The 15,074-nt window shown below is 53.4% G+C and overlaps 1 protein-coding gene and 1 long non-coding RNA gene across 2 annotated transcripts; one reads left to right on the top strand and one right to left on the bottom strand.

Moving 5' to 3' along the window:
- Positions 1-3,222: 3,222 nt before the first annotated feature.
- On the bottom strand, positions 3,223-6,930 carry LOC103117290 (uncharacterized). Its single transcript, XM_007527321.2, has one exon. It carries the CDS (start codon positions 6,914-6,916, stop codon positions 3,248-3,250), a length of 3,669 nt encoding a protein of 1,222 aa, XP_007527383.2. The 5' UTR covers positions 6,917-6,930; the 3' UTR covers positions 3,223-3,247.
- A 144-nt stretch (positions 6,931-7,074) lies between these two features.
- Positions 7,075-11,354, top strand: LOC132542096 (uncharacterized). Its single transcript, XR_009553243.1, has 3 exons — positions 7,075-7,201; positions 7,905-8,146; positions 11,131-11,354. It is a non-coding gene; the product is annotated as an uncharacterized LOC132542096 (long non-coding RNA).
- Positions 11,355-15,074: the final 3,720 nt, after the last annotated feature.

Here is a 15,074-nt window from a genome sequence, read left to right as displayed (position 1 = left end):
GAGTCCAGCGGGCAGATGCCAGGGCAAGCTGGCAGCGCCGAGGCAGGGGCAGTAAGCACACAAGGGGTGTGTGTGTGTGTGTGTGTGTGTGTGTGTGTGTGTGTAGCTGGTGGAGCCAGGGCCCATGGTAGCACAGCCTCCCAGCCCAGCCCACCCTTCAGCCACCCTGCAAGGCTGAAGTCCTGCCCATCCCCAAGTCCCAGCCCCCATGGCTGACTCAGTCTGCTCTCCTGTGTGGCACTGAATTTCCCAAGCTGTAAAGTCACCAGCAGTGAGCCCCACAGGTGGCCCAGTGGCTAAGGCGCCCTTCAGCTCAGGTTCCTGAGTGCAGTCTCTGCCGACACGTATGTCATAGTGATGCTCCTCTTCTCTGTGTGTCTCATCACTAGCCGCCTGTGTGTTCAGCGTGGATTCTGCTTTCTTCCCAGTCTACCACCCACACGTGTGTCATGGGCAGCGTCTCTTTGGTGACCTGGGCTGGGATACGGAGCTGCAGGGGAACTAGAGCAGCAGAACCCCTGCAGCCCCCCACTCCCCATCCCACTGGAGGCGGCTGAAAATTCCCCCATTGGAACTTACTCTTAGCCATTCTGATCCCCTCTGCTGCAGAGGCCCATGGACTCGGTGCTTGCCTCACCTCTCATAAATTCTGAGAACCATCCTGAAGGTAGCTCCTTTTCCCCTCTCCCTCTCCCTCTCTTCCACCCTCTCCCTCTCCCTCTCCCTCTCTTCCTCTTTTTCCTTGTTGCAACCAGGGTCTTTCATATGCACAATCTCACCACACTGACCCACTTATTTTACTCAGAGAGACAGGGTGTAGGGAGAGACATGGTAGCGATACATCCTCCATTGGCACAGCACCTCCTCTGTGGTGCCAGGCTTCGATGCAGGCACCTTACCTGGTGAGCTATCTCTTTGGCTCCCTGAAGACCAGACTTCAGCTTCTCAGTTCCTAGAGCTGGGCACTCCCTCACTTCAGCCCTCCCAGTAAACCTTCTGACCACCCTCACCCCCACCACCCTGACATTCTGGGTGGCATCGTGCCGAGTGGATACTCCCTGCATGGCTCCCCGTGGCTGCAGACAGAGGTAACTGCCCAAATGAGGAATCTGGGGCTGGCGCTAGGAGTGACCTCTTAAACAATACCCCTCAACATGCTCCTCCCAATGAGGTGCTGAGGGACTCTTCACATTCCTGCCCTGACTTTAGAGCCAGCTCCAGGCTCCATGGGCTCTTGGTCACGGCACTAACCCTCTCAGAGTAGGAATCTCCTGGCAGCCTAGGCATCAGCAGGGCAGAATCCGAGTCTCACCTCAGTCTATGGCCACAGAGAGAACAAATGGCCTGGCTCTCAGTCCTTCCGGCTGTCTGCCTGTGGCCCCTGCAACAGCAGTTCTCTGAGTTGTTTGGTGCCACCCAGTTGTGAAACACAGACCTCACACTGGTCACATATGTATATTATGTCTTTCCTGAAGATCATGCCTGTTCAGGTCTGGGTTACAGGAGAAGCTGTAGTCGAGGATTTAGAGATATGGACAGGAGCGGCTCCCCAGAAGCCCTGCCTGCTGCTGGCAGTGCCCCACCTCTTCCTGGTCTTGCATGCATGCCATGTGCCTGTGGGTGAGAGCACGTGGCAGGGTATGTGTGCACACGTGTGAGTGTGTGTCTGTGTGCTTATGCCAGAGGAGATGGCAGCAGCACAGTCTGTGCAGTGGTGCCCAGGGCACGTGTGCCTGCGTTCTGTGTGCACCCAGGCGTGCTTGCTTGTGCCCTCATTATAGCTGGTTCCCTGGAGCTACTGCTCCCCTTCCTGCCCAACACTGACCTCAGAACTGTGGAGGCTGGACCAGGGCACAAGGGCAAGACATGGGATCAGGTGTGCAAGGAGGCTGGCAAGGGCTTGGATGGCTCTACATCACCTATAGTCTAGGCTCTCCACCCAGGGCAGCACCTCACTCTCGTGTGTGTGTGTGTGGGGGGGGGGTGAGCAGGGGAAATAGCCAGGGTTGGACTGCGGATAGTTTAACTCTCAGACCCCAGCCAGAGAACCACAGAGTGGGGCCAATGACAGTGCTTTGATTCTAACCTCCAGCAAGCCTCTGGGCAGAAAGCAGGCCACCAGTGGAATGCAACCTATCAGTTCTTCCAGGTCATGTGTTGCTCCAATATGAGTCCACATACTATTCAGAACTAGATGGGGTCAAGTGTCGTGGCTTCTAACCTCCCAACTGGTCATGGGGGGTTGGTTAGGGGTCAGGAAGCAGGGGCAAGTGGCATTAGCATTGCCCAGTAGCCTCTGTGAGGACCCCCTGAGGGGCCTGGACTCTGAGCACCCTATGGCTAGAGATTGTCTAGGTTTCGAGGCTCAGGAGGAGGAGAGAGTCCAGAGTTAATCCTTCTGACTCCTACCAGAGTGAGATGGTTGTTGAGGCAGGATAATGTGTAAGCCTCCATATCTACAGAGCCTACAAATCAGGACAAATTTGATATCCCTACTCAGAAACCTCCCGTCAAGTACCCCAAACTTATCTTCCCTCTCACCCCCCCCACACACACACCGATCCTTGGCCCAAGGCACCAAAGGCCGACACATCTACACCCTGACGTTCTGACGTTCTGAGAGTGCACAGCAAAAGTTGCTGCAGACTCAAGTGGCACCACCTAATCAGGTCAGCTGCCCCAAGAAAACCGGACTCTGGTAGGGACTCTCCTTCGGGGGCAACACAAAGCTGTTTGTATACAAACTATTTGTATACATCTTTAGAATGGCTCTTCTGTTCTGTTCTTGACCTCAGCCCCCCTGCAGAGGGCTCGCAAGCTTTTCCCTTTGAGCTAGGGGAGGGGGCTGCTCCCCACTTCATGACTCACTTCAGGCTGTGTGGGTTATTACATTATGTTTGAAATCACCATGGCAACCAGCTGGCAATCAAGGGTAATTGCGCTTGTCACCAGGGCAACAGGGCAAAACCCACAGCAGCCACGCTCTGTGGTTGCCCTTGGGGTGCAGTAAAGGTCAAGCCAGACCAGAGCCAATGCCAGCCAAGAGACTTTGGGGGTCCCTGGAAAGGAGGGGACCGCCAGAACCCGTGGAGCTCCAGTGCGCACAGAGGCCCCGTGTGCCTCGGGAGTGCCAGGGTCCCCATCCCTGACCTCACCTGTGCCCACACCCCTGCTCTCCCCTGTGCTGTGTGGCACTGTGCCTAAAACATCTAGTGCACCAGGTAAGCAGACCCAGAATTTTATGTGCTCAGAGCCGGTACTTGTAGATGGCCCACGGGCCCTCCTCCTCATACTCACGGCGGCTGAGCCACAGGCTCTGGAAAGAGTCCCGTGACGCCATGATGGAGCCTCCAAGACAAGCAGCAACAGCTCGGTGAGGAGCACCCAGCACAGTAGCGTGGGGGCCCAGCTCCCGTCTCAGGCGCCCAGGAAAGCCATTCACCAGAGTGCTGCCACCATCCAGCACGACGTTGGCCAGCAGCTGCTCCTGCTGTTTGGCCTCCAGCCGGCTAATGCTTAAAAGGGCCAGTTGTGGGAGGCCAGGCTGGTTGACACCCAGCAAACTGGGCTGGAAAAGGGCTTCCGGGCAACAGAAGCGCTCAGAGCCAAGCGTGATGACCTGCTTGTCGGGGAGCACGAAATCCACACGGGCACAGGACTGGGTGCGGGCCATCTCAGCTGCCATATCCATGGCCACATAACAGCAGGTCTCTTTAATCTGGTTGACTAGCTCTGTTTTGAGAGGTGAGTGGCCGCCTGCCAGCAACAGCTGAGCCAGGGACTCAGTGAGGTCACAACCAGCCACATCCAGACGGTAAGTGTCAAGTGGGGCCAGGTGCCCGGTGAGGATGGGTGCCACGTAGGAGGTGCCCTGGCCGCTGCCCACCACCAGTCCACTAGTGCGCCCATAAGCATAGAGTGCCAGCAGGGCCTGATGCACCGTCTGCATGGCTGGCACGTGGAAGCGTTCAAAGAGTATTTCAGCCACTTTTTCCCTATTGGTGCGTGGGGAGATGGGCGAGTCAGCCACAAGCACGGCCAGTTTCTCGGGCTGCATGCCCAGCCTGCAGTAGAAGAGGTGCTGCCACAGTACCTCCAGGGCATCCCAGTCCGAGACCACGCCTCGATTCAGCACTGAGTAGGAGCCCTCCTGGTTCGCAGGCACCGTATACCGGGGCTGGCCTTGGCCCTGGTGCTGCAGCAGCTGGACTCGGGAGGGAAGAACACTGAGGACGTGTTCCCCTCCAGCCAGTCCACATTTGGTGAAGCCTGTCCCTGTGTCAATCACCACAGCTGCCATGCCCTGGTAGGGGCCCAGCGTGTGACGGCGACAGATCACGGAGGACTGCATCGGCAGGACATCCACGGGAGACACCAGCTCGTAGCAGGCCCCACGGAGCAGGCCAAGATGTGCAACCACTGAAGAGTGTGTAATGTCCTTGGCTGTCAGCTTGAACTGGGGGCCCTGGGTCTCGGGGCCCACCACAGCCAAGGGCAAGACCTTGCAGCCAGCATCAGGTGTGGTGAGTGTGATCAGGGAAAGCTGGTCTTGCTGGACGCTGGGGCAGATGTCAGGCTGCCATGACACCCTAGGTGTGCTGGAACTTCGAGCATCGCCGAGGCTGGCCTTGTCTCTGCTCACATAGACACAGGCCTCCTCAGGAACAAGGGGCGTCCGAAGTATCCCCACGTGGGTTGGCAGGTCCAAAGGCTTCCCTTCCGGGCACAGAGTGGAGGGCTGGCCAGGCTCGGTGGTGGTGGGGACCCCGCTTGAGAGAACGGACTCTCTGATGAAGGGAGATTCAGGACAGGGAGACTCCGCAGTGAAAGAGAGCTGCTTGGCAAGATGGGGCCCAGGGAGACAGGGCCAGTTAGGAAGCAGGCTCTGCTGGGTAGGAGGGGGCTGCTCAGCAGAGGGACACTGGCCATTTGGAGGAGTCAGGCTGGCAAGGGGCATCTCCCTGGCAGGGGCAAGCTTCTCACCTGGCGAGGGCTGCTCAGCTCTGGCCCGAGTGCTGTCAGAGTGAATAGTAACATCCTCTTTCTGCTTGCAGCTGCCTGAATCCTCTTGGAGCTGAGCTTTGGGCACCTCCTGGGATTTGGCCAGCGTAGCAGGATCCAGGGTCAGCTCTGAGCTAGCCCACTGTAGTTTCTTCTCCCGGACTGCAGAGGTGTCCTGCATCCTGGAACCTTGCTGTGTCCAGATGGTGCGAGGAGATTCATTTTTTTCAGCATCAGGTTCAGACCATCCAGAATTATGGGCGTGACTCAGTATCCTCTCACCAAATTGGAGGGGCATCCCCAGTGGGACAGGCCCAGGGAGCATCCCAGCTCTGATGGGTGTCTCGGAGCCAGGGAAGTTCTGCGGCTCCAGATGGAGTCGGCCCGCTTTGGGCATCAGGGTCACTTCTCGGTAGCTACCAGATGAGATGCTGGAGGGCACGGGGCTGGAAATCATGGGTGAGGTGGACCAATAGTTGGAATGACTGTTGTCAGGAGAAAGGATGGGCATAGTCACTGGCTGGGTGGACAGCACATTTTCAGCTACATAAATAGACGGCATGAGGCCCACCAGCACTGCCCGGGAGCCCATAGGGTCATGGCACAATAACCCCACTCTGGTGTTTCCCGTGGCCATATCAAACACCAGCACGTGGTCTTCCACAGCATTCTGGAGCTGGTAGGCAGGGGCAAAGGAGGAGGGTACTTGGGTGGGTTCCTCAGGAGCTGGGACAGGAAGCTGCTTCTGGCAGGGTGCTTGGTAGGCAGACGGCCGCTCACTGGAGCTGGTGTTGTTGCAGACTTCTAGAGGCTGCTGGTCTGGCTGAGAGCGGCAGGTCACTGGGCAACTCTTCTTGGGGGTGTCCAGGGATTTTTCACATGACATTGGGCTACCTGGCACTGAGGTACAAGCCAAGACCTTCTCCACCGGGCTCTCCAGCTCCTTACTTTTAATAGTATTAAGCTCCTGGGAAGGGTTGGAACACTCTTGTGGAGTTTGTGCTTGGGTAGGAGACTCCTCTTGAGAATGGGAATGTTCTTTGTCCTGGCAGGAGCTGACCAGGTGGGGAGACTCCATGAGGATGGACCAGTGGTTGCCACATCTTCTGAGCAGGAGATCTTGAGACTCCGGTGTCTTGGTGATGGTAATGTTCTTAGCCACATGGTTAAGGTTACAGGTGTAAGATTCAATTACCCCCGAGTTGGGGGTTGTGTCCAGTGCTGGAGTATTGGCCTGAGTTGAATCTGAAGGAGCCGCCACTGGACATGGGCATTTGCCCTCTCCTTTATCTTCACCTGGAGCCAGCAAAGGGCCTTGGGTTGCAGCTGAGTCATCCGCCCCTGAAAGGAAACAGGGTAGCCATCGGTTCTTCTGGATAGCCAAGGGGGATGTCTGTTCAGGGCTGCAGGGCCCTCTGCCCCAGCCTACCAAGACTTTCGCTGGAGTTTTGCTCTGCCCCTCAATAAGCACCTGGAGCTGGGAGCGGTAGGGTCCGTACTGTGCTGTGGTGCTGGTGTTGTCACTGTGTGTGCACACAGGTAGGGCCAGGGTCTCCCTCTCCATGACAAGATGCGAATGGGCTCCCAGGATGGGGCTTGGAAACAGGTTGGTAGAAGAGAGTCTCAGGGCATCCTGGGAGGCTTTCTCACTGCCATACTGGGCGCTAACCGTGGCAGGGTCCTGGAGTAGCTGGTGAATGGAGCCAGGTGCATGGGCCTTGGAGACTGGGCCACAAGCCCCATTGATGATGGCCTCAGAGGAGAGTGATAACCCCTGCCTGAAGTATATGGGTCCTGTGTTTATCCATGATCCCTGGGGCCCTCTAGGGTCAGTCCCCAGCTCCTGGCTGCTGACTGAGGAATGGCCCTGGGGGCCTGATGGATCAGGGCCCCCCACCTTCTTGGTGGCTTCCATAGTCCTGCTCCATGCCCTAGGTGCCCTGCCCCCACTTTGTTGCCATAGCAACCCCACACATCACAGCCCCCAGCCAGGGGCCCCCCCCTCCCCACCCTCCCTGAGGAATAGTGGCCTGCCTAGGAGCCTTGGGAGCCAGAAAGGCCCAGGGTGCAGGGTGAAATCTGTCACCTCTAAGCCAGCCTCCTCTTGCCTTAATTGCCAGTCAGCCACTTAGCCTAGGCTACCCATGGAGTAAAAGCAGAAGCCCCAGAAGGGGAGGCAGTTGAAGGCCAAGGGAGACAGGTAGGTTGGAGAGACACTGTGGAAAATGCCTGGGCTCCCAGTGTACCTCATATGCCAGACTTGGCTCTTTCTCATTTCCCATGTGGCAACTCGAGACTCAATCCCTGACCCAGAGTTCTGGTTTCAAATATGTGACAGGAGGCCCCTTTGTCACTCAGTTCTGGGAGGAAGAAGGGAGTGAGGGACCCAGGCTCAATCCCAAATTCCCCTCCCCCAAGTTCCCCAGCTCCCACTCTAGGGACAGCAACTTCTTGGCAGCCTTTGCTGCTCCAGATGGTTCTTCTCTGCCTGCGCCTCACAGAGCCCCCTCCTCAGAGCCACATGTCCCTGAAGCCCAGGACCAGTATTCTACAGAGGTGGGGGCTGGGGGGCAACAAGGGTGGGGGTGGGGGCCTCAGAATCCACAAGTCAGAATGTTCTGCCCTTGTCACATTGTGTCACCTTCACCTAGGCCAGAAGGGAGGGGTAGAGATCTGAGTCAAGGGGCCTCAGGGTCAGTCAAGTGGCACACAGTAGGGACACAGTGCTCACAGTGTGGACACAGAGCCGGATATACTGGTGGTGTGATGGGTACAAGATGGGATTCACAGTGGGTGCAGCTGGGTCTACAATGAGGACAAACTGGATAAGGAGCTGAATGTGGTAGGAACACAGGATTGGAGCCTAGTAGACCAGGTGGCTGGTTTCTCCCTCCATTTCCCAGGTGGATAGAGGGCAGCAAAGAGCAGGACCTCCCTGGGCTGTCAGCTCAAGCACAGACATGCACCACAGCCACAGGGACTGCCCGAAGCAGCAGTCTGGGGACGTACTCACGGCCTCAGGTGTATGACCTGGAGTGGAATCAGCCCCGATTCCTCTTCTCAGCTCTGGACCTCCTCCCTCCACCTTCCTGTGCCTTCCTACACTGTGTGCTTCCAGGCCTCAGTCTTTCTACCCAGGTAACAGGTGTGTGGAGAACACAGCTGCGGGCTTGACTTTGGAAGCAGTGTTTTCACAGAGGTTAAAAATAGTGCTTACAGCTGGCTGGAGGGTGAGAAGTGATGTGACCAGGGACTAAGGCTGGCACTATGCTGCATCTGCACCTTCCTGAGTTGGCAGTGAGCAAAGCCTGACTCAGCCACGCCTCTGGCCCCCTGGGACTGTCCCCCAGATGCTGCCCTCAGTTAAGAATGGGGACATATCTCTGGACAGCCAGGGTATGAGGTCTGCTTACACACACACACACACACACACACACACACACACACACACACACGGCCCTGAGCAAACTGGGCTTTGTTCTCACCAACACAGACTTAGCAGAGCTGTTAGTTGCAGCCTCTGATGCCTGTGCAGTACTTGCTCTGGCCTGATCTGGGAGGGGAGGTGTGGGGGGACGGCCTGAGAGCCCCCTGCCTGTCTGACTGCTGAGCCATTCCCCACCTCCTTTAATAATAATCCTTTCCAGTGTGAGGTCCTTTGTGAATAGCATCTTTGCAGTATCCTGGGGGAAGGAAGAGAGCCAGCCGGAGGATATGGTCCAAAAGAGGAAGACTCAAAGAAGGCAATCCAGAGAGAGAAGGCTCCTTTTAAAAAATATTTTTATATTTATTTATTTATTTTCTCTTTTGTTGCCCTTGTTGCTTTTGTTGTTGTTGTAGTTATTGATGTCATTGTTGGATAGGACAGAGAGAGAGGAGAGGAGACAGAGAGGGGGAGAGAAAGATAGACACCTGCAGACCTGCTTCACCACCTGTGAAGAGACTCCCCTGCAGGTGGGGAGCCGGGGGCTCAAACTGGGATCCTTACGTTGGTCCTTGCGCTTTGCACCACGTGCACTTAACCTGCTGCACTACCCGCTGCCCAACTCCTAAAAAGGCTGTTTTGTCTACCTGCAAAGCAAACAGCCTGTACAGCAATAAAAACAGTGACTGGAGGGTAGGGGAGATAGCATGATGGTTATGCAAAAAGACTTTCATGTCCATGTCTCCAAAAGCCCTAAATTCAATCCCCTGTACCACCAAAAGCCTGAGCCGAGCAGTGCTCTGGTAAAATAAGAGTGAATGCAGTGATTTGTATTAACTGGAACTTTCCCATGCCAGACTGAGCACACATTTAGTGATAGACATTTATTCTACAAATTGAGGGAATCAAGATACAGAGAGGAGAGAGAATTCACAGAGGTCTCATCTATGAAAAACAGCCAGAATCTGAAGCCATGTTACCAGCCTAAGGGCTTCAGGAACATGTGGTGCTACCACTGGGCACCATGCCCAGGGCCTTGTGGGTATAGACTTTGCTGGGCAGGAGCCAACACATCTCCCTTTGGAGTACTGGAGTCTAAGTCCCCCACTCCCATAGACCTGCTTCTCCTCCCAATAACTTAGCAGGTGGCTTGGGTGAGGGTATTTTCTTTGTTGGAATCTATGGACAATGCTATCCCTAGTGGCACTGAGTATGGGCCAGCTTCACACCCTGTGGGAGCAGGCTGAGTCGTTTGTACTCAGCATTCTTGGCTGGCTAAAGCCAACTTCACTTCATCTAGCTGAGGGGAGGGATCCCAGATCCTTTCTTCCAGCTCCCAGGGATCAAGCATGGATATTGTCCCTGTACCCTCTCCACCCCCCCCCCCCACATGTTTTTAAATATTCTCTCACCAAGGGAGAAGGGCATCCAATTCTATTTCAGATTCTAAAAAGAGAGGAGGGCCAACGTGTTGCTGTGGCAACCTGAAAAGCCCCTCCCCCTGGCTGAGCCCATTCCTCAGGCTGAGGGCTGTGTAAGGCCAAGAGGCAACTTGAAGGAGCTTCTATGAGGGCAAATTCATCTCACCTCTCCAGTGCAGGCTCAGGCTCTGCCTCCCCTCATGTTTCACTGGGAGGAAGCCTCCAACCCCCTTGGAGAAGCTAAGCCGGGAAGTGTAACACCACTCTAAGCCTTCCACTCTGAGACCCAAAGAGTAGCACAGTGGCTCGAGCTTTGGATTTAAAAGCATGAGGTCGTGAGTTTGACTTCCAACATCACATATGTCAGAATGATATTCTGATTCTTTACTCCTCCTCCTCCTTTTTCTCTCTCCTCTCTTCTCTCTCTGTTAATAAACAATCTTTCTAAAAATATACTTTATTTTTATTTTTCATGGAGACAAAGAAATTGAAAAGGAAGATGAGAGACAGAGAGGAATAGAGATACCAGTGGCCAGGTGGTGGAGCACTGGTGGAGGGAACACATTATCATGTACAAAGGTCGGGTTCAAGCCCCTGGCTCCCATCTGCAGGAGGAAAGCTTCATGAGCTGTGAAGCAGTGTTGTAGGTGTCTATCTCTCTATCTCCCTCTCCCCTGTTGATTTTTCTCTGTCTCTATCCATTAAATAAGTAAAAATAAAATTAAAAGAATGGGAGAAAGACACTTTCAGCACTGTTTCACCACTTGTGAAGCTTCCTCCCTGCAGGCGGAGACCAGGAGGCTTGAAGCTGGATCCTTAGGTAACTTTAATTTGTGCACTCAACTAGTGCACCACCGCCTGGTCCCAATAAGTAAATATTTTTAAAGGAAGAGAGAGGGCTGGAGAGATAGCATAATGGTTTTACCAAAGACTATCATGCCTGAGACTCTGAGATCCCAGGTTCAGGCCTCAGCCCACCACAAGCTAGAGCTAGACAGTACTTTGTCTGTATCTTTCCCCCTGTACTTCCCTCTCATTAAAATAAAATAAAAGGTAAGAGAGAAAGACTGAAAGAAAGAAGGGGAAAAAAACAATAACAACCAAAAAAAAAAAAAAATCTCTTTTGCCCTGAGAGTCAACCTGGAATTTTCCACTTAGAAAATCTTGAGGGTGGGGTGGATGGGGGCGAGACAGGAGGGGAGTGTGGTGATGGCAGACAAGACATCAAGGGAGAAGGCTCCATTCACCAACACAGATCTATTTTCTATTTCATTGTGTTCTCAGGAGGCAGCTCTGTCTTGTCCTAGCCCTGCATACCTTCAGTCTTCATACTTTGCCCTCACTATGCTCTGGAAACTATCTGAGCAACTGTGAGTCAAAAGGAGCCTCAGAGCAGCCTGGGAGGTGGCACAGTGGATATAGCACTGGGCTCTTAAGCATGAAGTACTGAATTCCACCCCCAGCATCCTATGTACCAAGTGATGTTCTGCTTCTCTCTCTTTAATAAATAAAAGACCATTTCCCTCTTTTAATAAATATTTTTTAAAGGAGGGCTAGGGAGATAGCATGATTTTTTTTTTTTTTTAGCAGAAGACATTCATGCTTTAGACTCTGAGGTCCCAGTTTCAATCCCCAGTACCACCCTAAGCTCTCTCTCATTAAAATAAAATATAATATAAAAAAACACAAAAGAGAAGGAGGAACCTTAAAGCTAACCACTTGTTTTTATTTTATTTGTATTTATTTATTTCTTTTATTGGGGATTAATGTTTTACACTTGACAGTGAATATAATAGTTTGTACATGCATAACATTTCTCAGTTTTCCACACAACAATACAACCCCCACTAGGAAAGCCAACCTTGTTAATGAAACAAAGAACAAGACTTATTTTTCTGTGCTTCACTCTGATAGAATTTAGACTCGTGTAAGGATCCCAGTTCGAGCCCCCGGCTCCCCACCTGCAGGGGAGTCGCTTCACAAGCATCGAAGCAGGTCTGCAGGTGTCTTAACTTTCTCTCCCCCTCTTTGCCCTCCCTTCCTCTTTCGATTTCTCTTTGTCCTAGCCAACAACAACAACAGCAACAAAGACAACAAGGGCAACAAAATGGGGGAAATGGCCTCCAGGAGCAGTGGGTTCGGAGTGCAGGCACCGGGCTCCAGCAATAACCCTGGAGGCAAAATAAATTTTAAAAAAGTAAATAAGTATATTTTAAAAGAAAAGAAAAAAATCACAGGGGCCAGGTGGTGGTGCGTTAGGTTAAACATGCACAATATGAAGCTCAAGGACCAGCTAAGGATCCCGGTTCGAGCCCCCGGCTCCCCACCTGCAGGGGAGTTGCTTCACAAGTGGCGAAGCAGGTCTGCAGGTGTCTGTATTACTCTCCCTCTCTTATCTTACCCTCCCCTCTCGATTTCTCTCTATCCTATTATAAAAAAAAAGAAAGAAAGAGAGAAAGGAAAGAAAGAAAGAAAGAAAGAAAAGAAAAAATGGCCTCCAGGAGCAGTGGCTTTGTAGTGCAGGCACCGAGCCCCAGCAATAACCCTGGAGGCAAAAAAAAAAAATCCCAAAGGGTCTTCTGACCCAAACCCCTAGGTATTAATGGGAAACAGGCCTTGTGGAGGAGGAAGGATGCATTCTCAGTCCAACTACACCCTGTACTAGGCAGCTGTATTTCTCTGGTGACCTTCCTAGCGAAGTCATCTCTCTTGCTTCTCTGAAGCCTCCCTCTCCTGGCCAAGGTGCCCCTATTTTATGGAGGCAGCACTGTGTTTTAAAGAAATGGACACCTCTGGATACCTAGCTGCAAAGGAGAGCACCTGAGGTACAGAGAACTCAGTCCTGGGAGGACCCATGGGGGTGGGGTGGGGAAGATAACCTGGGGTGTGCAGTGTGGAGACCACAATCCAGGAGCAGCCAAAGATGCAGCTTTTGAGCTTAAAGACGCAGGGAAATTTAAATAACGGATGTTTAAACAACCTTCCCTGCAAGCCTCAGTGCAGTGACCCCTCTGCTGTGATATGTTATAGCTTAAAAATAGCCCACAATGAACTGCTCTGAGCTCCAATTGACTCAAGCTTACGTAACTCTGCGTGAAAGATAGCCAGCCGCATCGCATCAGCCTGGCGGGAGGGCCTCAGCACAGCTTCCCTGGCTGCAGCCACAGCTCACAGGCTGGGGTAAATTCGTCTCCCCGGGACTGGCCCCTGGTCTGGGAGCTGGCACGGGTGAAGGCAGAGGAAGGGCCATGAGGAGCACAGATGAATTCATGACCACATTTGCAGAAGGGATGTGAGGAGAGATCCCCTTGGGGTCACTGAGGAAGGTTCTGTGTGGGGGGTGGGGGTAGGAGGTAGTATGGCTGCAGCAAGGGGGCAGCAGATTCAGAGGAAGCAGGGCAGGAAGCCATGTGGGCAGAGAGATAGGGCTGACGGGAGTCTCCCCCACCTTTGGGCAAGGGGCGCCCCAGCTTGGAGGAACATGCCATTAGGATGCTGCCTGGCTGAAGCTACAGCTACTGTGGGGCCCAGGAGTGGGGCTATCTCCTCCGGGGCCTCTAAGTCTCCATGATTCAAGCTATAGCTTACCAGGTGGGATTCAGGGTGTGAGGGAGGGAGTGCTGGCTTCAAAGCGGACTGAATCGAACACTTTTGACCACCAGCTGCTCCAAGTCCCCAGCCCTTTCTGAAACAGTCACAGAAGTCAAATACCCAGTCCCAGACTGGCCTCAAGTGCACAGGTAATCAACTCAGAGCAGAAGAGATGGTAAGGATGGCCCCGACATCAGGAGCTCCTGCCTCCGCCCATGCTCGGCCCCGAGGAATCAGCACCTTCTCCAGCTCCCACCACCTGATTTCAAACCAGGAAGCACAGGGGGTGAAACTGGTGAGGGTCCAACACGCGTGCCCTCCTGTTGCTCAGCATAAGGCAGGTTGTCAGGACCAGACCTTGATTTCCCTTCCAAGATCAGGGCTGCCAGGTGAGCAGATTAGGTGGAGGGTGGAGGGTGCATGGGTACGGAGGAGCAGAAGCTGAGCCCAGGCTCCTTATCTACGGAGAGGGGTGAGAGCTAGCCTCATTGCCTCCCTTCTGCAGGGCTCTATGAAGCCAGGCAAGATGCCCTGGGGCCAGGGACAGAGGATGCTTGGGGCACTGGAGGGAGAGACAAAAAGAAACCAGGGGGGAGGTTCAGGAGCAGAACCACCCAACAGAAGCTGGGGCTGTCAGCTCCTGTCTGCTTGGACTGGTGGGAATAGTGTTATTAAGGCCTCCAAACGTCTCCAATCATCATTTCAGGAAAAACAAGTGTTTCTAGGGTGTCACTGTGAGGTGGCTGGGATTTAGATGCCACACCTCTGGGCTGAGATGAGTCAAGAAGGTTCTGCCTACTCCCTCCCACCCCCAGACATTAGCTTTGGACCAAGGATGCCAATCAAAGGGGGAACAAGGGTGAAGGGCAAATTCCAGGTCATCATCTTAGACTTGAAACCTTCTGGCCTAGAGGCCACTACAAGAGGTGCTCAGTGTCTCCTGGCATCTTGCTCACGGCATTAAAATTCCTGGCTGGGACAAACCCAAAAAGAGTAAGGGAGAATGATCCAGGAGGGTGGTGTAGTGGGTAGAGTATAGGACTTGTATGTCCAAAGGTCCTGAGTTTGATCCCTGGCAACACATATAATAGAGTGATGTCCTCTCTCTCTCTCTCTCTGTCTGTCTTTCCTATCACTAATATTATTAAAAATACTTTATTTTGGGAGTCGGGCTGTAGTGCAGCAGGTTAAGCGCAGGTGGCGCAAAACGCAAGGACCAGCATAAGGATCCCGGTTCGAGTCCCTGGCTCCCCACCTGCAGGAGAACTGCTTCACAGGCGGTGAAGCAGGTCTGCAGGTGTCTGTCTTTCTCTTCCCCGTCTTCCCCTCCTCTCTCCATTTCTCTCTGTCCTATCCAACAACGACAACAATAAATACAACAACAATAACTACAACAATAAAACAAGGGCAACAAAAGGGTATAAATAAATGAAATATTAAAAATAAATGAATAAATATTTTAATGAGAGATACACAGAGAGACCAGAGCACTGTTCAGCTCTGGCTTATGGTGGTGCTGGGGATTGAACCGGGGGCCTCAGAGCCTCAAGCATGAAAGTCTGAGACTGAGGCTCAGCTGGCCCCACTGTGGGATGGGGACTACAGCAGATGCTTCACTCCCCCAGGTTGGTGCAGTC

This window comes from Erinaceus europaeus, chromosome 12 (genome assembly GCF_950295315.1).
Source record: "Erinaceus europaeus chromosome 12, mEriEur2.1, whole genome shotgun sequence".
NCBI classification, from domain to species: Eukaryota; Metazoa; Chordata; class Mammalia; order Eulipotyphla; family Erinaceidae; genus Erinaceus; species Erinaceus europaeus.
Note: the sequence above shows the minus strand (reverse complement) of the source record. Positions and strands in the feature narration are given on the sequence as shown.

What these genes read in the sequence shown, in the direction of transcription:
- LOC103117290 (XM_007527321.2), bottom strand. Translation starts at nt 6,916, where the DNA reads ATGGAAGCCACCAAGAAGGTGGGGGGCCCTGATCCATCAGGCCCCCAG.